This window comes from Macrobrachium rosenbergii, chromosome 3 (genome assembly GCF_040412425.1).
Source record: "Macrobrachium rosenbergii isolate ZJJX-2024 chromosome 3, ASM4041242v1, whole genome shotgun sequence".
Lineage (NCBI taxonomy): Eukaryota > Metazoa > Arthropoda > Malacostraca > Decapoda > Palaemonidae > Macrobrachium > Macrobrachium rosenbergii.
The window spans coordinates 44,732,227-44,756,476 of NC_089743.1; the positions used below are offsets into that span (position 1 = coordinate 44,732,227).

Genomic DNA, 24,250 nt, shown 5'->3' on the forward strand with positions numbered 1-24,250 from the left:
GCCAACAAAGGAATGGTTCCCTGATCTTTTCAACCTCCTCACAGACTTTCCGAGGCTGTTACCTCAAAGACCTCATCTACTAAAACAACCCCACTTCTGGCACTTTCATCAGGGACTCTGACAGGCTACAAATTATCAGGAAACTTCTTATAAAGAAGGGGTTTTCAAGATCGGCTTCGCAAGCTATTGCCAAATGCAGGCGGCAGTCCTCTGATAGAGTACAGTAAACCCCCAGTATTCGCGGGGGATGCATACCTCACCCCCACCCCCCGCAAATAGCTAAAATCTGCGAATACTTAAAACCCTCTAAAAACACTTAGAACTGCCTATTTTGATAGTTTAAACACAAAAAACCCCTCTACAAATGCTTATACCTGAGTATTTTAATAGTTTTATCACAAAAAGTGCATTTAGTCATGAAAATGATATGAAAATACAATAATTAGTGAATATTTCTCAGTGAAAAATACTGCAAATGGGCGAATTTTCCACGAATAATGGGTAGATACGTTCCACAGAGAAATCTGCGAATACGTGAGTCTGCAAATAGTGAGACCACGAATACGGGGGGTTTACTGTATATCAGGCTAAGTGGACAATTTTTAGAGAATGGTGCAGAAAGCACAGAGTGTTTTCCTCTCAGACATCTATAGCTGAAATAGCATACTTTCTGCTATATCTTAAGACCAATAGAAACCTGTCATCCTCAATGATCAAGGGTTATAGGGCCATGTTAAGCTATGTCTTCAAACACGGGCGAGTGGACCTTTTCCTCTAGCCAGGATTATTAGATCTAATTAGATGGTTTGACACCACAAGACAGAAGAGGTAGCAGTAATGCCATGGAACCTGGACGTAGTTCTTGAATGGTTGTCTGGGCCCCGATTTGAGCATATGCATTCGATTTCTGTAAGAAGTCTGACTAAAAAGACCCTTTTTCTAGTTGCTTTGGCGACCGCAAAACAAATCAACGAGGTCCATGCAATAGACAGAAGAGTAGCTACTCCCAAGGAAATGCTGTCTGTTCCTTCTCTTTGGGATTTCTAGCCAAGAACAAGCCCATTTCCAAACTGTGGCCTCGTTCCTTTGCAATTAAAAGTGTGTCTGAAATTGTAGGCCCAGATGAGGGAGAGTATTGTGTCCTGTGAGAGCTCTAAGTTTTTATCTTCACAGAACAAAGGTGAGTCGTGGTCCTTCAAATGCTTTATGGTGTTCTGTTAAGAATCCTTCTCGGCCACTTTCGAAGAATGTCCTGGCATTCTTCCTTAGAGACCTCATCTCGGAAGCCCATTCTTTGATTGAAGATAAGGTTTTTCCATTTTGTAAAGTCAAGGCTCATGAAATCAGAGCTGTAGCCACTTTGTTGGCATGCAAGCATAATTTGTGTCTCTCCTCTGTATTGCAAGCAACTTTTTGGAAATGTAAGTTGGTCTTTTGCAGCACATTATTTGAAGGAAATTGAAACAGTTTACGATAATTGCAGTACTTTGGGTTCACTTTCTTTCCAGTGGCTGGTGTAGCGTGGGGAAGAAGCATAGGAAGCATTCCTTCCTTACTTTCTTCGCATTGATTTGAGGTTGTTGAGTTTTTAAGGAGCCTGGGGTTGGGCAGTGGTGTTTAACTTTTTATGGTATTAGGTGATGTTTATTTTATTATTGTATTTTCTGCACTGTGCCCTGGGTAGGAACAACATAATTACCTTTGTCAGCAGTTGGAATCATCCTTGCTACAAGGTACCCACTAATATAGCAGGCAAGGCTCAGCTACACCACTATGCTACTATATGATAAGGAAAGCGCCAATAGAGGCAGCACCTTCCTGCAGTAGTCCCTTATCAGGTAAGGAAACAACAGGCATTTTTAATGCTAGCAGTTTTACTATTCTCAGATTCATTACCATTACTATTGTTTTGGGGTAGATTTGCTCATGCATCCCACCTCCTGTCAATGTGGGAATCAGCAATGTAGTTACTTGGTAAGCTACTTATGTAAAATGACATTTTTATGATAAAATAAAGTTTTATATACACTTACCAACTAAATACATGATTGGAGCCCTCCTCCTCCCCTCGCATGAACATTATGGCATCAACAAATTGAATCCTTTTGCTAGTTGTTCCTCTCTTACCCCGAAAGTAGGCGGGGTTAGTCACCTAGCCAAACAAAATAGCGCTCACCCACAAATTTCAACATTTTTAGCTGCTGAGAGTGTAAAACTAGTAGCAATGTAATTACTTGGTAAGTATATATAAAACTTTATTTTATCATAAAAATGTAATTTTTCATTAACTAAAATTATTTACTGAAATGCCATATTTTATGAAATATTTTAAGCATTATATTGCAGGTGTGCAGTTTATGAGATGTATATTGCTTTTACAGTGTTACTTTTAACCCAAATGGTACTTTATTGCAGATCCAGCTGAGCAGACTCGTTCAACGGTTGCCAGTATCTCAGAAAGTGTTTGCCGTCCCTTAAAGACAAGAATAGAGCAAATGATAGTCATAGACCAAGGAAGGGAGGGTAGCAAAAAGCCTGTGCAGCTATATAAAATCAGTAATCTGCTTCGCTTCTATCACAATACAATTTTGCAGGTTAGATTATGTACTGTAAATGGCATTTGTTTGTCTTAGGATATTTGGTCAATCATTTTACAGTACTTTTAATGTAACATTTAATGTATTTTTCCTATTCTGCATCTTTAAACCTTCATAGCTATCTCAGTTCTCCTCTTTGTATTTAGCTCATCTCTTCATTTTTATCTGCAAGGATTTGTTTGGCATTATTATTTTTTGTAAAATGCCTACTTCCTTCTTTTCAGCATAAGAGCATAAATGTTTTACAGTACTTTATAAAGTAATAGTGTAACGAGACCATGTAGACACATTTGTATTGTCCCTTATAGGCTCACCTTTTCATTCAGTAATTGTGGATTTTTAGAAGCTTGACCTTTCATTACCTTTAATTATAGGTTGGTCTACTGGAACACAATGCAGTATTGTAGAATAGTATGAGTTAATAGAGTGTAAGTTAAAATGAAGATCATGGGAAAAGCTGTTTCTCACTTGTTTTCCTTCAAGTGTTGATGCTTATGGTGTGCCTTGCAAGTGACACCATAAATAGTACAAAAGTTCTTACAGCAGCTTTTGTTCCCAGCTTCACTCCTTCTTCCTTTGACTTGTCTTCACTTCCATTGGATCTCTTCCCATCTAGATATGCAACCTCCTTACAGTACCCTGCTCAAGTTTTCTTTTAATACAAGATAAAATCATTTTAGCAAGTCGTATGGGAGTTAAGAAATGGGACAGTGGTCTTGTTCATCATCGTCATAAATGCTTTTACATTAGATTCCCTTGCATAATATTGGATGTGAAATGAGTTTCATTACTCTCCTCTGTCCTTTGCTCTTTCTTACTAAACTTCCATCAGGTCTAGGCCTTCATCTGTCCCCTTTGCCTTGATTTCCTGGGCCATCTTACAGGTCTTTGTTCTGCTTCCTTCACATTTCTTCTCTTCTTGGTAGTCCGTCTGGTCTGACAATGACAAATCTGTGCATTCAGCGATGTGAACATCTGTGACTCCACAAACTAAAGCTGGAGGCACACAGGCACCCACAGGTGTCACATCTGTGGCCTATGGACGGTATTGCTGGGGGTACTGCTCTGTGACTCTTGTCTTTTGCATTGGTGAGACAGCATCTCTGATCCTCCTCATATGCAGCAGTTGCTGTTCGGGTTAGGGATCCCACAGCTTTCTGTCTTTGCTGAGGCCTCCAGGTCACGAGGTGCGATGCCGCACCACCTAAGGCTGTTCTTTAAGGTGCCTTTGAACCTTAGTCTGGGTCTTCCTTGCTTGTGCGTCCCCTCTTTCAGCTGGCCAAATGTGCTTTGCCTGGGGATGCGGCTGTCGTCCATTCTGATGACGTGGCCTGTCCAGCTAGTTGGGCCTTCAGGAGCATCGACTGATACCAGACGAATCAGCCTTGTCCAGCACCTCTTGATTTGTAACTTCATATTTACTGCTTTTCTAACCAAGATGAATCAGCTCCGTCCAGCACCTCTTGATTTGTAACTTCATATTTACTGCTTTTCTAACCAAGACGAATCAGCTCTGTCCAGCACCTCTTGATTTGTAACTTCATATTTACTGCTTTTCTAACCAACTATTCCTCATCCCTTCTCATCACATTTCCTAACCATGTCCATTTGTAAGATCCCATTAATCTTGTTTTAACTGATCTGTAATGTTACAATTTTACTCATTTCAACAGGTAACAGATGCTGGCCTTCTTGTAGCCACTCTTGATGAGTTACATCAGCTGAGCCATAAAATGTTCATCTCAGCATTACAGGCCCAGGTAGGGTTGTATTTTTGTCCCTTTTCTTGAATTCATTAAGTGCTTATATAATTCTCAGGAAAATCACTAATAGTTAAGGACAAACTTTAAAAACTAAAGCAGAAAATGGAATTGTATAACAGAATTACACTGATTGTAGAGCTTGAAAAATTAAGCATTATTTATGGTTTAAAGGAAATCAAATGATATACAGGTATACTTTTGTTGTTATAGACAAATACAAATCCTGGTATGGTGTAAAGAAAATAATATATCAAATTACTTTAGCTTGAGTACAGTGTCATTAGATAACTAAAGCTCGCTGATTGGGTAAACACAGCATGTACCTTCCCATCTGTGGTTAGCCAGTTTTAGATTGTCTGATATGCTTGTAGCAGATAAAATTTACAGAGTACAGATTCATGTATTTTACAGGCACATGTTGTTTGCTTTTACATTTTAAATATATTTCCTTATATCAAACAGTATTTATGTTTTGTTGTGTAGTAAACTAAGTATGTTTATCAAAGTTATCCTAAATGAAGAAACAGGAATAGTTTTGGTACATTTGGAAAGTAAGTGCAATAACCTATTTGATTTAATGTCATTAAAGACCAGCCTTCAGTTTGTGAGGTTAATGAAAATAAAACTATTTCTGTGTAATGAGCTCAATTTTTTTTGTTCTGAATATTATGCACTTTCATCCTCACGAAGGTGAGCCACGTTAGTGAACGAATTGAACCTCCCGGTGAAATGCTTGCTCCAACCTCTGGGGTTCAGCGGACACTTGGTCTCCTGACAGAGGTGGTTACTGCAGCTACAGTTGCTGAAGATGCTCAGCATGATTTTAAACAGGTACTGTACTGTATGGTGGCTAAATAAAGGTGATTTGGCTCTAACTGAAATTTTAGAAATTATTTATACGAATTACATATTAGTTATGAGAGTTCTTTATTTTTGTCTAGTACTTCTTCTTTTAGTTTGATAAGATTTTGTCTGGAATTGGATCATAAAGTATAACTATGATTTACTCTGTGACTATACAAGGTGCTCTCTGTGTATACTGTAGATGTACATGTAAGGATTAAGATATTTTTGCTGCCTTTTAAACTCAGATAAGTGATTTAGATGTAAAAGGTGAGAATTATTGTTGGCATATCTAAAAGGAACTGTTTCCTCTTGCATTTAGATTGTGAGCTGTGTCGTTGATCCATTAGTAAATGCTGTCAATGAAAGTGCATCAGGTCTTGGCACAGTGGAGTCTGCTGTGTACCTTCTTAACTGTTTCCACCAACTACATTCCACTTTGTCTCTACTCCATACAACAGGAGAGAAATTAGAAATGATCCAGGTAATACTCTCAGTAAATTCAGAAAAAAAAATATTTGCATTTTTCATTGAACTTTTAAATTAACCTGTGATGGAATATTATGTTTGTTTCATGACAAACCCACCAATTATAAATGGCCTTAATTCATGTGTTGAATTCCCCCCAGCCACCTAACCTCTGAAGTCTTGAAGATTAAAGAGGGTGTCAACAAGTGACTGTTGTGGCATGCACACTTGTTAACCATTAGTAGGCAATAATGGCCATTATCATTCTTTTGCAAGTGTTGTTGGCTTAACATTAGCCATGAGAATTCTCCCCAGCTTCACCCAACCAAGATTGAAAAAAATAATTTCATCTTCATTCAACTTTCTTTTCTCCTTTTCTCCATCCTAGTTTGCTTTCACAGTACTTATCTCCTAATGTGAGATTCAGAATTTCTCCAGAAGTATAATTGCCTCCTCCATGGACTATCCTTAAGGTTAGAATTTGTAATTATCTGTATTATGTGTTCAAAAATTATTCTTATTCTGTATTCCTGGACATCATAAATGCTACACAATGGAACATACTATGCAATGTTTATTGGTGGTTCCAAATCTTTTAGGCATAGAATATGCTGACATCTTTACCAAGTAATGCTTCTGTTTTCATTGCAGAATTATTTGTAATAAATTCAGCACTTAAGATTGTTAGAAATATACCACCACAGATTTTTTTTTATTTTCAGAAACTAGAACAGCTCTAAAAAGAATCCCCAAACTGTACTTTATTCCTAAGCTTTCTTATGTATAGGAAATTAATTTTTCATCCCACAAGTGTTATGAAGCAGGTTTGAGTGTTGAAGTCAGTTTGAATCCCTGCATTTAGGAATAAAAGGAAATGAAAATGACAGTACAGCATTGAAAGCTGCAACTATCATTACAAGATCAAAAGTTTCCATTCCTGTTCTTGATGATTTAACATCACTAAAACTCATAATCTTTAATAAATGGCAACCTGATGAAATACATAGTCAACAAACTTCAAATTAGAACAAATCAGACCTATTTCAAATTATGACATTCTTCAAGCCATTATGAATATCAGTTTAAAGTAACTTTTTCATACCTTTATGGTGGTCAAACCTGTTTCATCCATGGAAACTCGGTGAATAACACACATGGTTAAACATATTAGGCATGTCCAAGCTTCAATCAAAACCAAATGTCAACATTTGGTAATGAATCAATTTAGGTAATTTTGAACAGAATCATAATTTTATATTTATCCGATTATTAACCCTCTGGTGGTCCGATGACGTGAAACCTCGTCAATAAATTTTTTGCCGTGAGTGCTCCAATGACGCAATTTCTGCGTCATTCATAAGTTATTTTCGGGGGAAATTCACCAAAAAAAAAAAAAAAGTCATCTGAAGAACACGAGGACTGTGCCATTACGTGGGCAGATCTGGGACCTACAAGAAAATGTAAACAGGAAACCTATAGGTATTGCGCATGAGCTGCAGTCCTCTCCCAACTCAAGCAGTTCATCTCCTGTTTTGACCGAGTTCAGCACGTCTTTTTAGCGCTCTCACATTTTTTGCTTTGTCGTCATTTATCTGCGTTTGTGAAGTGCTTTTGCTTTTGTTATTATTATAAAAGTGCTTGCAAGTGATTGTTGATTATTTTGAATAATATTTCAAGTGTTTTTCGATAAGATAAATAGTGAAAAATTACAGAGTAATTACAAAGAATGTGAGAGTATATATACATGTTGAACGCCGTAGTTCGGCCGGAATTTGTGCATGCGCAGATCATTTTTTGTATGCCTGTTTGTGCATCTGTAAATAATTTCAATGTGCATGTGTTATATATCATTCGAACGGCCATTCTTTGTACTTTATCGTGCTGAATAGCAAAATGTAAAAATATTAACGTTTCCATATAATAATCGTTGTTGTATATTTTCTTAGGAAAAAAAAAAAGATGGTCCATAATCTAACGACAATTACTAAATTTTATTCTAACAATACATATATCTTTCGTTTGTGCATTTTATAGGAATTGTATTCAGCTTTCTAATGCCACCTTTATTTTTTTCTATCTTTATTCCTTACTTAGGTATGATACGAAACGTCAACATAAGTAGGTTGGAAAATCTGAAAATTGCACTCCATAAAAAATTAGCATTTTTTAATCGGTAACAGCTAATTAGCAAACACATATATAGCAAAATGATTGCTTCCACATGAAAGTTCAAACATTTCCACACAATTTATCTATAAAATAAACTCCCCAAACCTAATTATTATATTTTTCATGATTATTTAAACAAAAATATCTACGATTTTCCTTTAAAATTTCATGTTCATTGGGTCTTTTTTTATTATTTCTAAGCCTTGCAAAGATTTTCTGATTGCTTTAGGAAAAAATTCAATCATTTTCCGACATCATAAAACAAACCAGAAGTGTATATCAGTTATAGTTTGGACGTATCGATTTTTACAAAGAAACTTTTCCATGCAAGCCCCACTTTTCCCTTCATGTCATAAGTAAGTATACCTTAGTTTAACCAGACCACTGAGCTGATTAACAGCTCTCCTAGGGCTGCCCCGAAGGATTAGGCTTATTTTATGTGGCTAAGAACCAATTGGTTACCTAGCAACGGGACCTGCAGCTTATTGTGGAAACCGAACCACATTATACTGAGAAATGAATTTCTGTCACCAGAAATAAATTCCTCTAATTCTTCATTGGCCGGCCGGAGACTCGAATGCAGGCCTAGCAGAGTGCTAGCCGAGAACTATACCGACCCGTCCAACGAGGAACTCCTCCACGGCATAAATCGCGTACCGGGTAGCGCTATAGGAACCCCCGTAAGCTCGAGAGGGTTAAGTTTTAAAGAATTTACAGTTGTTAGATCAGTATTAAAATACCAATCCTTCATGTTAGTGTTATGAGATTTAAACATTTCAGATTTATGGTTAAACTACCTAACAATTATAATCTCTCTCTCTCTCTCTCTCTCTCTCTCTCTCTCTCTCTCTCTCTCTCTCTCTCTCTCTCTCTCTCTCTCTCTCTCTCTCTCTCTCATGTCGAGTCATGGTGGTACAGTCGTTGGTACTGAGTGTCCTGAACTACTGTTTGCGGGTCTGGGGTTCGACCAATAAAACCCAGTTGGAAAGGGTCAAGAAAATACAAAATTTTTGCCGCAAAGGTCACCGTTGAGGTGCCCAAAAACATGACCATGTTACTCCAATATTTGAAAAACTGAATTGGCTGCGAATGGAGCAGAAGTACTTTTACGATATATGCCTCTTGATTTACAAAATCAGAAATAAACTTCTGCCAGAATGGCTCTTTTCCTTGCCAACGGTAGGCCAGAATCGCACTGAGAATATTAACACGAGGCACCAGGATCACTTATCTGTTGCGAGAACTTTCACCGATACGAGCGAGGCGTCTAGGTGTGTGTGGTCCCGTGTTCTGGAACCGTCTGCCTGTTGATATCAAGCAGCGAAACCATATCTTCTTTTAAATCTCATTTGATTGCACACTTACTCCAAAAATGAGAAACTCTTCATTTTTAACCTTAGGTTCTCATCACTGTCATAAGTTTTAGGAGCTTTAGAAGTATTCTCTTCTATACCAAATAAAAGTTGTGAAATTTTATCTTTGGTTGTAAACTCTGTTTACTTTATCTTTTATGAGAATTAGCTAATTTATTATTTTACTGATTTGAAAGTTTTCACTTGATTGTTTTTAAGGATCGTATTCATTTTATGCCTATATTATTGTATGTTGTTTATCTTACTGCATTTCTGTTGCATAGAGTCGAAAATTTTTATTGCATTTCCGTTTTTATTGATATCAGTGATATTGTATTGCAATATGTCACCTGTATACTAGTTGCAGGTCCTGTGATAATGAATACTGTTTATTATGTAAAACTCTTTATAAAACTATGAATAGACCTGTGTTACTCAAGAAAGAAGTTTTTATAAGTACATGGAGTGATTACCTAGTTGTACTCTTTTAATTTATGCCCTACCAACTGGGGGAAATTTTGTTACTTTCATTAATAGCTGTGGAATATCTATAGAATATTTATGCAGCTAACAAAACCTTTTCTATAATCAACAGGGTCAGATAGATGCCCAGCTTGACACGCTAGCCCAAGAGCAGATCAACGGTGTGTGCCACAGTGTTGGAGTAGCTGGCATGTACCCTTTCATCACTCATCCACCACCAACCCCTCTTTCGCAAAATCCAGCTTGCCAGCCCCTAGTTGTACAGTCATTCATGGTATGTAAAAATATTGTATGTCAAATAAAGGTTCTTACTTTAAAGTATAAAGTGTCGCTATAATTTCTATTAAATACAGGAACTTTCCCATAGGGGTAGAGTCATCAGTGCACCTCACATGGTGCACTGTAGGCATTACTTGAAGTTCTTTGCAGTGTCCCTTTGGCCCCTAGCTGCAACCCCTTTCATTCCTTTTACTATCTTCTTTCCCACCATTATCCCTACGTTAAGGGGTCGGTTGCCTGATGCACCTTCCCCACTGCCTTCTATCAAAGGCATCATCCTCCACCAAACCTCTTCTCTCCATATCTTCCTTCACTGTATCTCGCCATCTGATTCTCTGTCTCCCTCTTGATCTTCTCCCTCTAACAGGTTCTTCCCAAGCCCTCTTCACTCCCCCCTTGTCATCCATCCTTAACACATGCCCATACCATCTCAATTGTGACTCTCTTATCACCTCTGTGTTCTTTACTAAGCCTGCTCTTCTTCTTATTTCATCATTTTCCAATCTCTCAGGCAGCGATATTCCCATAATCCACCTCAGCATTCTCATCTCTGTTCTCTGAAGCTTTACTTCCTCTGTTCTTCTTAGAGCCCATGTTTCTGATCCATACATTAACACTGGTCTTATCACTGTGCTATAGATCTACTTTTATGTTGGTTAGCATTTTCTTATCACATACAACTCCAACTACATCTCTCCACTTCCCCCACGCTGCTTTTATCCTACTGTCCACTTCAGCCTCACATTCCCTCTTGGCTTAAAGTAGATCCTAAGTATATAAATTTTTCCACCCGTTTTATAATCGAGCCTCTTCTTTCTTGTATTACTATTCTGTCTCTATCTTCCTTACTGTTCACTGAAAACCTTTGTTTTATCCACAGTCACCCTTAAGCCACCCCTCTCTAAAGACTCCCGCCACTCTCTAACCCTTCTCTGTAGGTCCTCCTTATCTTCAGCAGTAATCACCAGATCATCAGTTTACAACAACTCCCACAGGAACTGACTCTTCACTCAACACATCCATGACCAGCACAAACAAAAATGGGCTTAATGCTGACCCCTGGTGTAGTCCAACACTGACTTCAAAGTTTTCAGTTTTCCCAATTGCTGTTATTACTTTTGTGCTCATTCTCTGATATGTCATCTCGACCAGCCTAACCAACTTTTCTGGGGCTTTCCTCTTCCTCAAACACCAAAACATCACTTCTCTTGGGATTCTATCATATGCTTTCTCCAGGTCTAGAAATGCACAATAAAGCTCCTGGTTTCCCTCTAGCCTCTTTTCCTGTAGCTGTCTTACTATGAAGATGGCATCCACCGTCCCTCTTCCTCTCATGAATCCATACTGCTGTTTCCCGATCTTTACAGTTTTTCTTAATCTGTCATCCAGTATCCTCTCTAAAACTTTCAATCCTTGCTCTGTTAGTTTAATTCCTCTGTAGTTACCCCACTCCATGACATCTTCCTACTGCTTGTATATATATACCATTAGACTCTCCTCCCAGTCCTTGGCATTTTTTCCTCCTCCCATATAGCTTTTAATAAATCCAGCATCCATTTCTCCCCCTCTGTACCTAGTAATTTGATCATTTCAATTTGGAACTCTGATGGACCTGGTGCTTTACCATTCTTCATTTTACTTAATGCTCTCTTCACTTCTCTATTGTGTATCTCCATCACTGGTCCCTCCACCCTCTGTGCTTCCCCTGTCTCCTTTCTCTCATTTTCAGTATTTAAAAGTTGTTCAAAATACTCTCTCCATCTCTTCTTAATGTCTTCATCCATATACAACATATTTCCATCTCTATCCTTGATGACACCCAGCATACCCAAATCCTGTCTCTGCCTTTTCCTTCTCTTGTTCCTAGTCTTTCATTCAACTGCTCTGCCGCCCTTCTAATAGCCATACCAACCCTCCTTCTCGCATCTCTTTCCTCTTCTCTATACCGTTCCTCTGCACCCTGTACATGCCTTACTTTCCAGTCCTTAAATGCTTTTGATTTTCTTTTCATTGACTCTTGCACCTCTCAGTTCCACCACTACTTTTCTCCTCTCGACACTCCATATCCGCTGGTTCATCACACCAGTTCCGCTGCTTCCCCCACACATATTTCTCTCATGTCTGCCCACATATTTTCAACTCTGTTACCCTGTCCAACTTCTGTGTTCCCCCTTTCCTGCCATCTCTCTCTCACAGTCCTCCTAAATTGCTCCCCCTTTTCTCCTTTAAGTTCCCAAATCTTAATTCTAGATCTCCTCTTTCTTCTTTTTGGGTTTCCTCCCTCTCATTTTCAAATCCATCACCACCAACCTATGTTGTTTAACACATGCTTCTCCCAAGATCACTTTGCAGTTTGTCACATTGCTTTTGTTGGCTCCTCTAACCAGGATGTAATCTATTTGGCTTTGCACTTTCATAAGTTATCAGGTACTTATCCAACTTCTGAAACCAAGTGTTCATACACATCAATTCAAAACTCTGAGCTATCTCCAATATGTAATCCCCCATCTCCATTTCTAATTCCAAACTCATGGCCTCTTTGCACCTCCTCATACCCATCTCTTCTCTTTCCCACCCTGCCATTCATATCAGCTCCTATTATTAGTTTCTCCTCCCCCTCACTGGTTTAATGACAGTCTCAAACTCTTGTCTAAATAATTTTTTCTCTTGCTCTTGGCATCCCATCTGAGGAAAAAAAAAAGTATACCTTAGTTTAACCAGACCACTGAGCTGATGAACAGCTCTCCTATGGCTGGCCTGAAGGATTAGACTTATTTTACGTTGCTAAGAACCAACTGGTTACCTAGCAACGGGACCTACAGCTTATTGTGAAATCCGAACCACATTATACTGAGAAATGAATTTCTATCACCAGAAACAAATTCCTCTAATTCTTCATTGGCGGGCCGGAGACTCGAACTCGGGCCTAGCAGAGTGCTAGCCGAAAACTCTACTAACTTGTCCAATGAGGAACTAGAGAGCGTATGCTAATCTTACTATAATTCCAACTCCATTTCATCCCTCTCATGACCCGCTGTAATAAAGCTTATACTCATTTCCTATCTCTCTGGTTCCACTCCCTTTCCACCTAGTCTCCTGCACACACAAGAAATCTATCCTCCTCCCCTCCATCACATCTACTATCTCTGTCAGTCTTCCTGTTAGAGTACCAACGTTCCATGTACCTGCTCTAATCATCCACTCTCACTAACATCTTTGGCCACAGTCATGAGCCCTGCGGTACTCCTCGCTCATTTATCACGCCATCTTAATTTCCACCCTCTCTTAACAGTTTTGTAGTGCAGCTGTGAAGTTTTCCCCTTACACCTTTAAAAGCTTTTTACTCTCAATTTCCCTTACAGGGCTGAATGACCTCATAGGTCCTAGCTCTTGGCCATTGGCCTAAGTTTTATATTCCATCCCAATAGGACTGCTATTTATGATATATCTTATTGCTGAAGTGACTGGTGCAAGCATAAATAAAATTTGGATAATTTCTCTTTATTGCCATGATAGCTATAAGCTGAAATGTATTGTATGTTACATGGGGTTTTGTGTGCTTCTTGAAGGTAGACCAAATTGACCTCTTTAAAAGAAAAAAAAGTTTTCTGTAATGTAAGGGATTCATATTGAACATACAGGGAATTTCATTTTGTGACCATTCCAAAATCACTTCATTATGTAGTCCTCTTTAATACTGTAATCTTCAACTTTTCCCCCCTGTTTAGTCACAATGTTTAAAGATTACTCTTGTAAGCAACAGTACTAGAAGGTACATTCATGTGTTAATTTTCCTTAAATTCTACGTACCTTACTTAGAGAGAGAAATTATGTCATTTATTGCTCTAAGTACTTTTAAATTATAGAAACTTGAAAGAAGAGTAGCAAAAATGCTAGAAACATGATAATGTCAGAATGAAAACTTGAAATAATGAGCTGTGACGACAGTTGTGTTAAACGGATAACTTCCTAGAACTCATTTTGATATTTCAGCATTGACAGTTGATAGTGAAATCCACGTCATTTTGTGATTTTGCTTTCAGACAAAATTAGATGGTTTCTTAGCAGCTCCAGACCACCTGATGCTTCCACACACCAGGCTGCTCCTAAGTTCCAACTTCCGTCGTACGCTGCATCAGCGCACTTCAGAAGCCATCTCTACTGTGTATGCCAAGCTCTACGAATTAGTTCACGACCCTAAAAATGGTTATTCAGATCCAGCTACTCTTTTGCCACGTGATCCAGAGACTGTTAAAAACCTTCTAGCATAAAGTATTGTATATTTGGTTTTAGATTTTTAATGAGGCTGTTCAGTTCACTCTTTATTTATTTCACGCTTCCATTATTACTTGCTGTGTATATTTGTGGATATAGTCATACAGTACTTTCTGTTATTTCTCTTATCATTGCTAAATATTTCTCAACAGAAACTCAACCTGACTCATCTTTCATTTGTAATTCTTGGATGAAAAACTGTTATTTCTTTGAAATTTTAAATACACAATAAGTATTGTTGTAGAGTTGAGATGGTTATATAAGATTAAGGAGAAATTACAGTATATACCAAGTTTTAGTATGGATTTCATAAAATTAAACTACATAAATAGTATTTTAATTTGTTATGTTAGCATTCATTTCCAAGCACGGGTGAACTTGAAGAGGTTTTATTTGTCCATGTTTTGCAATTAAGATGGCTAAAATGAATTGCAAGTATGGAAATTCACAGTTTAGTTATATGGAAGAGTTTGTCCTCAAACCAACTGACTGACTGTAAATCCGTGGTTATACTAAGTAACTTTAGTGGATTTTGTGTTGCCAGTGACTTGATACTTTACTAGTTTAACTGTAGAAAACAGTTTAATAAACATTTAGTCTGTCGAACAACTATTTACAGGTATGGAAGAAATTGCTTGCAGCAGGAGCCCTTGAGTTATAAGATTTGAATGAGTATATCCACTGGGCTGAATATCCAGTATGAAGAGCTAAACAATCAGTACTATTCACAAAGGCTAGTCATCAGTATTATCCAGACAACTAAATGCTATCATTATAATATGAATAACAATGAAACTATTGAATTACATTCCTTGGCTTTCTTAGTTCTTGTCAGATGTATTTTTCGTAAATGAAAATAAAAAATGGAATGAGGTCAGGTTAACAATTAGACAACCAGGTTAGAAGGGATCAAATGGAATGGAGGAAAAGTTCAAGGCAGAAGGCACTGCATCTAGGACTGGAGTGATGCTTCAGGGCCCACTGTGATCTGTATCCTCCATTGATAACCAAACTCTGTAATTTAACCCTTTAGTTTAATCATTGCCCACCATCACCTCAAGACTAAATGATCATTGCTTGTCTGAACAGTCAACACCAAGTATTGACAGCTGAGCAAGACCACTAAGTCATTTTTATAGACTGTCTTAGGGCTTACCCAGAGGATCTGTTCTTAAATGGAAATCTAATTAGGAATAGCCCAAAGAAAGCATACGTAAATCAGAAGACAGAAAGCAATGCAACTGGGGAACAAAGGACACTGCAAAAAACTTGACACCTTCAGCAGTCTGATTAGGAAAATTTAATGTAAGTGGCACCCCTCTACAGGAACTCCAACTATAAGACTGACTAGTATTCTCCATTCAGATAATAGGAATACTGAGACCAGCATGACAGCCAGAAGTTGCTCCAGAATTTTACGGTTAAGGAGTTGAAACACCGTTGTTCATGGCTATGTTCTGTTACAAGACATTGGGAGAAAGTGGAATCTGATGCTTCATGAAAAAAGAAGCATTGACTAACTTCTGAGGCATGCAACAAAGGTTATTCATATGTCTTGCAGTCACCAATCTGTCATTAAACAGATTTCTCCAAGTAATGGACAGTGACTGTTATCAGAGAAATTTGAACATGGTAAGAATGGTACCTAATATGACCTAATCAGGAATAAGTGTCCTTAGAGTGCAGTGTCTATAATATGTACTTTGCAATCTCTTTTGTGTCTAGTATCCCTTGTGATTACCATTGTTATGATTTGTTCTTTGACAGTCATTTAATTATGTTCATAAATCTTTTCATAGTACAGGACAACTATCTTTTAATTGGGTACTGTTGCACAATGTAATGCAAAGTATGTGTTTTTTTCTAACATGAATTTTACATTTTAATTCTTAAAATTGTTTACTTACAGCTCTAGAATGATTTATTATTTTAATGTGGTGCCAGCAGAAGTAAACTGTAGGTAAGACCTGAAAACTACAGTAATATATCTATCAAGAGGTAACCCCCAAACCTCAGAAAATCTGTTTAGAGGGAAGTTCCCCTTTAAAAAATAATTATGGTAGATAGCCAAGCAGGATATCTTGTAAAAGTGGTTCAAATCATAATTAGGAAAAAGAAACAACCAGTTTAAGAAATTTTGTTTAAAAAAAGAAAGAGCCCACATTGCTGCTGACCACCAAGGAACTGAAGGATATGTTAACTGTGGAAAAACTAAGGATCTGAAGTTCCTGTTACATACAGTATTAAACTGAAATATTTTGTTGTCACCATATGAGATGAACCACAGCCAGTAAAATAGGACAGGTGAGTTTGCCTGAATATGGACTACTGGAGCCATGATGTAACAAAGGTATTGGAAGAAGTACCTATGAACAACAGCACCCAAGATATCCAAGAAATGAAAATATGCAAAAAATCAGAAACATGCAGAAAGAAATTAAAGGCATATTTACAAATTATTATGAAACCAAAGACAGTTGTCAACAGCCATACCACATTGAAAACGCCGATTCTCGTCCAACCAAAGATAGTTAAAAAAAATTTATAACCTTTACCTTCTTAAAACTTTGTGGAGTGGCGAGTTAGCAGCTGGTGTTAGACCAAATAAAGAGCTGACAGGAAGGATTTGTAAAATAAACTTTGAACAATATAAAGATAATTTCTCAGACATTTGCCTTAGTATTTGTTAGAAACACAAGTTATCACTAGTTCCAGAATATTACGAAAAATGTCAGTAGGCTCCAAATCACTTGGGGACAATACAAAGATTGATGGCACCCTAGAACATACCTGCTATGCTGATTACTAACAGGCTAAAACAGTCTTGTTTAGCGATGAATTCGAATGAGGTAACAAAGTCCACTCTTGTTAATTATCGCCATATTCTGGCAGGCTAAAGGTTGGGTTTAATAAAGGAGGATGAGCAGGAAGTATTATTCAGGAAGGTGAGAGATCAGGAGGTGTCCATTGGGCCCAATGATAGTACTCTTGAGGACTGAATCACTGGTGTCACCACTGAAGGAGATGAAAGATTATCACCTGAGAGAGACAAATAATCAAAATATAGTATTCCTAAAGGGCATCTTCCTCCAGATGTCTCAGTTATCAGTATTATACAGTAAAAGGAGGCAGATAATTCCAAGCTAAGGAGTGATCAAACAAGGAAGATGAACATTCAGTAATATGTAGACATTTGAATGATATGACACCTACATGAAATGCTGATAAGGGAAAAGGACTTACAAGTAACAAGTACTGGATCTATCTACCTAGAGGGAAAATTAACTAAGGAACAACTTCGGGAAAAATGGAGATTTGAAATCCCACAGAAAGCGGGACTGATGAAAGTATAAGCAAGTATGTATACAACTCTCATAAACTGATCTTGAAAGATGATTCATTGTAGTTGCTACACCTGTATCTTCATCTACCAACTGGAATACGTGATTTAGGCATAAAGCCAAGCACTGGGACCCTTAGGGTCATTCAGTGCCATTCATCTACTAACTGTACCATAATGAACTGAATTGTTTGTATCGGCATGAAAATATGGTACGTTAGCTATCCCATTTTAATGACTTGAGTAGATAAAATATACCAAATAGAACTTCATAATGTCAAGAGTATCTAGTGATGACCAGAACTGGCTGATGAATCAAAGTAACAAAAATATAATAGAGAAAATATTACAGACTGACGCATTTCTTTCTTCAACACTGGTTCAAGTGATTATATACCTATGACTTCGCAGGAGAATTCAGTCAGGTACCTGGAGATGGCCTCAAAAACCACTTCCAATAATATTCTCATTTATCGAATGGAATTGTGACCATGCTACATTTTCTATAGAGACAATCCCTTACAATTTGGGAAGGAAGGAAGGAAGGCATTTGAATGGGAGCCAAGCCAGAAAATTATATATGAATTTTAGAAGAATCTCAAAAACTTAATGATAAACGTTATGTTCAAGATCTAATTTCTAAAGAAATCTAGCCTTCCATAATGTTGGAGTGTGGACACTCAAATTTCTTCTCATAATAAAAAAAAACCATCAGAATGAAAAAGTGCATAATATGACTTAAATATTTTATCTGTACAACAACTGCAATTTCTAACAACAGCTTGCTCATTTCTCAAGCATTCATCATTTTCTTTCAGCTTGATTATGCTAAATACTTTCATCACAACTGAAGTAAGTGCTGTGTCTCCATATGTTTTATTGTCTATTCCCCCCTCACACAATATTTATTTATTACGTTTTTCTCCACATAGGGGGCTAGTGCCATCAGTGCACCTCATGCAGTGCACTGTAGGCATTATGTATGGTTCCTCGCAGTGTCCCTACGGCCCCTAACTCCAACCCCGGTTATTGTACCTCCGTTCATATTCTCTTTCTTACATCTTACTTTCCTCCACCCTCTTCCAACAACTGTTTCGTAGTGCAACTGTTAGGTTTTCCTCCTGTTACTCCTTTACAACCTTTACTCTCAGTATCCCTTTTAGGGCTGGGTGACTATATAAGGCCCAGAGTTTGGCCTTTGCCATAAGCTTTATATTCCATTCCATTACATTACCTTTGTCTATATCTTTTCTCTCTTTGCGAGATGATTTCCCTTTGGAGTCCTCATGGGTTTATAGTTCGTTGACCAAATCCATAAGGGTTGTCAGCTGAAGATTTTATAGAAAGAACGCTGTCACGTTCAGTCAGATCACCTTTTACAGGTATATTTGCTACGAATTACTATTTCCAACTATTAGAGTGTTTTTATGTATCCCGGTGCTTTCCACTTCCTGAGTTTTTTTTTATTGTTAATTCCACTGTAAACTGCATGAATTCTTTTGTTTGTACATTCAGGCATTCCTCAAATTGTGTATATCAGTCCAGTTATCCTTCATATATATATATATATATATATATATATATATATATATATATATATATATATATATATATATATATATATATATATATATATATATATATATATATAAATATATATATATATATATATATATATATATATATATATATATATATATATATATATATATATATATATATATATATATATATATATATATATATATATATATATATATATATATGTATATATATATATATATATATATATGTATATATATATGTATATATATATATGTATATATATATATGTATATATATATATATGTATATATATATATATACATATATATATACATATATATATATATACATATATATATGAAAATAAGAAGGCCCATAAAACACTATTTAAACGTTGAAACCATATATTTCAGGCACTTGTTTCTGTGCCCTGTTCACTGGTAGAATATGGACAGGTGGAAAGTTACAATGGTATATATACAAAAACATGAAGGTGTGGCCTTGGGCCTCCGATGTTAAGGAGGTGGCGTTTCTTAAGAAGGAGGAGATTGACCAAATTCCCTAGTGGTTTTGGCCTCATTAGCTCCCGTTTGGCGATGGATCTGGCGGTCGCGTTTCTTGGGTCATCTTCTTCAAAAAGGGTGCGAGGATTAAGGTGTCAATGGCGTCCGATTTCCAATGTCCTCCTGACAGTTCATATTGTTGGTTTGATTGATGATAGCAGATTCCAGCATCTTTCTTTTGTACGGACAGCTACTCTTGAAAACCAACTCCGCCCCACTCCAGTTAATGACATGCCCTGTATTTCTAATATGTAGGAAAATTCCCGAACTCTCGAAGCGTAACGTACTGATCTTTTGTGCTCTGTTATTCTTTGCGAGAGCGATCTACCTGTCTCGCCTACATAAATGTCATGACAAAATTACTACACGGTATCTTGTAAACTCCGGCTTCTTCCCTTTTGTTATTTAAGTATACGTTAACGGCGAACTCCCGATGGATTTGGGATAATGGAAAATGAAAGGATTATCAGAACTGAGTTGCTCGGTGGCCTTTTGGATGTTTTCATCGTATGGAAGCTTTATTTTGTTGTTGAAATCTATTTGTCTGTTGTGAGTGGGACCTCTGTAGTATATTTTATTTGCTTTATTAATAGCCCTCTCGATAATGTGTGGTGGATAGAGCAGTTGCGTTAGGTGTTGGCGGATCGTGTTAAATTCTTGATCCAGGTACTCATTTGAACATATCCTAAGTCCTCTGAGGAATAGGTTGCACCCTACCATGATTTTTACGGAGACGTCGTGGTAGCTTAAGAAATGAATGTAGGAGACAGCGAAGGTGGGTTTTCTATATACTGTAAATGCATACCTGTTCTGTTTTCTTATGATCAGTACATCTAGGAACGGCAGTTTTCCGTCCTTTTCCCATTCTGTTTTAAATTTTATGGTCGGAACTAAGCGAATTTAGCCTATTAAAAATTCCTTAAAGTCCCCCCAGCTATTGTCCCAGAAAGTAAAAGATATCATCTACGTATCTAAGCCAGATCATGTTATGGGGTTTGATAGACGACAAAAGTTCTGTTTCGAAATATTCCATGTACAAGTTTGCTAGAAGGGGTGATAGGGGACTTCCCATGCTACAGCCAAATTTTTGTTTGTAAAATTACCATTGAAAGAAAACACGTTGTTAGTTACACAGAGGTTGATAAGTTTTAAAGTTTTATCTATGCCAAGAGGAAAATGGTCTTCATATGGTTGTAACTTCCTCTCTAAGAAAAACAACACGTCGGCAATCGGGACTTTAGTAAATAATGAATCGACGTCTAGACTGAGCAGTTTGATGTTGTTTGAGGGATGTTTAAACTATTAAATTTTTGTATGAAATCTTCTGCATGTTTGACGTGGGAGGATGAGAAGGTTCCTAGAAAGGGTGATAACAAGTCTGCGAGCCATTTTGATAATTTGTACATGAAAGAGCCCCTGCTAGATATTATGGGGGCGTAAAGGAATCCCATCTTTATGTGTTTTCGGGAGGCCGTAAAAATAGGGGAGAGAGGGTTGATTACCTTGAATGTCTCTAGTAATTCTATGTCTTTTTATTGCCCCTATGGTTCTAACTGATTTGTTAAACTGAGCAGCAATATTTGTTGTGGGATCTTTCGTTAATTTGTCGTAGGTCTCCGCATCGTTTAGAAGTTCTTGAACTTTATTGATGTATGTCTCCTTGTCTAACAGAACTATTTTCCCGTCTTTGTCAGATTTTGTGATGATGATATCCCCCTTTTTCTTAAGCTAACTAATGCATTTGGAATCTTTTCGGAGCGAATTTTTGTTGTTATTTTGCTCCAAGACATTTAGCAAAATGCCTTTGAGACATGCCTCTTTCTTGTCATAGTTGTTTTTTGCAAAATGTTTATCAAAAGCAACTAGGAAATTAAGATTACTCTCGGGACCAGGTTTTAGAGAGCGAATGAAACTCCAAGATTTAAAACGGTCTGTTCTTCTGCAGTGAGGGGATGGTTAGAGATTCAGCACATTATTGGGAAGGCCAAGATTATTCCATACGCTGTTCCTAATCAGTCTTTTTAATTTGTAGCACAAATTTCTGGAGTGGGACTCACTGTTCTCAATAGCACCTGATAGCACAAAATATGAAAGATATCTGTACATACCATCATCCCTGCACATGAGGCGAAGTGACGTGGCTAGCTCACTTATTTTTCTTCTAATCACATAGATGTCTTGGTGTGTGGCTTGTATTCTGTCTTGGAGGAATGTGCGGATGGAGTCGGAAATGGGTCTGACGCCGATGTCCAACGCGTGAAACCGTACATTTTGGGAGAAACTTGTTCCTGTAGGCATTCTTGTAGAAAATTTCTCTGATTCTTCCTCTTGTGTAACCCATGTACTAGCCGTTATTACCGTCTGAAGATGTGCTTGACAGCTGGGTTGAAGCCGAAAAAACTGGCGTAAACTGTGATGTTCCATAATGGGCAAAAATGAATGTCTTTTCTGTAATACTACAGTGTAATATGAAAATAAGAAGGCCCATAAAACACTATTTAAACGTTGAAACCATATATTTCAGGCACTTGTTTCTGTGCCCTGTTCACTGGTAGAATATGGACAGGTGGAAAGTTACAATGGTATATATACAAAACATGAAGGTGTGGCCTTAGGCCTCCGATGTTAAGGAGGTGGCGTTTCTTAAGAAGGAGGGGATTGACCAAATTCCCTAGTGGTTTTTGGCCTCATTAGCTCCCGTTTGGCGATGGATCTGGCGGTCGCGTTTCTTGGGTCATCTTCTTCAAAAAATTTCTGAGGATTAAAGGTGTCAATGGCGTCCGATTTCCAATGTCCTCCTGACAGGTTCATATTGTTGGTTTGATTGATGATAGCAGATTCCAGCATCTTTCTTTTGTACGGACAGCTACTCTTGAAAACCAACTCCGCCCCACTTCCAGTTAATGACATGCCTGTATTTCTAATATGTATTAATTCCCGAACTCTCCGAGCGTAACGTACTGATCTTTTGTGCTCTGTTATTCTTTGCGAGAAGCGATCTACCTGTCTACGCCTACATAAATGTCATGACAATTACTATGGTATCTTGTAAACTCCGGCTTCTTCCCTTTTGTTATTTAAGTATCGTAGTAACAGGCGAACTCCGATGGATTTGGGATAATGGAAAATGAAAGGATTATCAGAACTGAGTTGCTCGGTGGCCTTTTGGATGTTTTCATCATTATGGAAGCTTTATTTTGTTGTTGAAATCTATTTGTCTGTTGTGAGTGGGACCTCTGTAGTATATTTTATTTGCTTTATTAATAGCCCTCTCGATAATGTGTGGTGGATAGAGCAGTTGCGTAATAGTTTAAACATCCCCTCAAACAACATCAAACTGCTCAGTCTAGACGTCCCATTATTTACTAAAGTCCCGATTGCCGACGTGTTGTTTTTCTTAGAGAGGAAGTTACAACCATATGAAGACCATTTTCTCTCTTGGCATAGATAAAACTTTAAAACTTATCAACCTCTGTGTAACTAACAACGTGTTTTCTTTCAATGGTAATTTTACAAACAAAAATTTGGCTGTAGCATGGGAAGTCCCTATCACCCCTTCTAGCAAACTTGTACATGGAATATTTCGAAACAGAACTTTTGTCGTCTATCAAACCCCATAACATGATCTGGCTTTGATTTATGTAGATGATATCTTTACTTTCTGGGACAATAGCTGGGGGGACTTTAGGAATTTTTAATAGGCTAAATTAAAAGTCTAGTTCCGACCATAAAATTTAAAACAGAATGGGAAAAGGACGGAAAACTGCCGTTCCTAGATGTACTGATCATAAGAAAACAGAACAGGTATGCATTTACAGTATATAGAAAACCCACCTTCGCTGTCTCCTACATTCATTTCTTAAGCTACCACGACGTCTCCGTAAAAATCATGGTAGGTGCAACCTATTCCTCAGAGGACTTAGGATATGTTCAAATGAGTACCTGGATCAAGAATTTAACACGATCCGCCAACACCTAACGCAACTGCTCTATCCACCACACATTATCGAGAGGGCTATTAATAAAGCAAATAAAATATACTACAGAGGTCCCACTCACAACAGACAAATAGATTTCAACAACAAAATAAAGCTTCCATCGATGAAAACATCAAAAAAATGCCACCAGGAAAACTCAGTTCTGATAATCCTTTCATTTTCCATTATCCCAAATCCATCGGGAGTTCGCTCGTTAACGTATACTTAAATAACAAAGGGAAGAAGCCGGAGTTTACAAGATACCGTGTAGTAATTGTCATGACATTTATGTAGGCGAGACAGGTAGATCGCTCTTTTGTAAAGAATAACAGAGCACAAAAGATCAGTGCGTTACGCCGGAGAGTTCAGGGAATTTTCCTACATATTAGAAATACAGGGCATGTCATTAACTGGAGTGGGGCGAGTTGGTTTTCAAGAGTAGCTGTCCATTAAAAAAGAAAGATGCTGGAATCTGCTATCATATCATCAAACCAACAATATGAACCTGTCAGGAGGACATTGGAAATCGGACGCCATTGACACCTTAATCCTCGCACCCTTTTTGAAGAAGATGACCAAAGAAACGCGACCGCCAG

General features: G+C 37.6%; 1 protein-coding gene across 1 annotated transcript in view; it reads left to right on the forward strand.

Annotated features, from left to right (window-relative positions):
- The window catches only part of Cog6 (conserved oligomeric Golgi complex subunit 6), a 30,154-nt gene extending 15,591 nt beyond the window's left edge, over positions 1-14,563 (forward strand). The window contains exons 7-12 of the mRNA XM_067131463.1: positions 2,416-2,594; positions 4,271-4,357; positions 5,051-5,191; positions 5,526-5,687; positions 9,788-9,949; positions 13,998-14,563. Coding sequence (XP_066987564.1) covers positions 2,416-2,594; positions 4,271-4,357; positions 5,051-5,191; positions 5,526-5,687; positions 9,788-9,949; positions 13,998-14,225 — 959 coding nt within the window. The 3' untranslated portion in view covers positions 14,226-14,563. The remainder of the gene's footprint in view (positions 1-2,415; positions 2,595-4,270; positions 4,358-5,050; positions 5,192-5,525; positions 5,688-9,787; positions 9,950-13,997) is intronic.
- Positions 14,564-24,250: the final 9,687 nt, after the last annotated feature.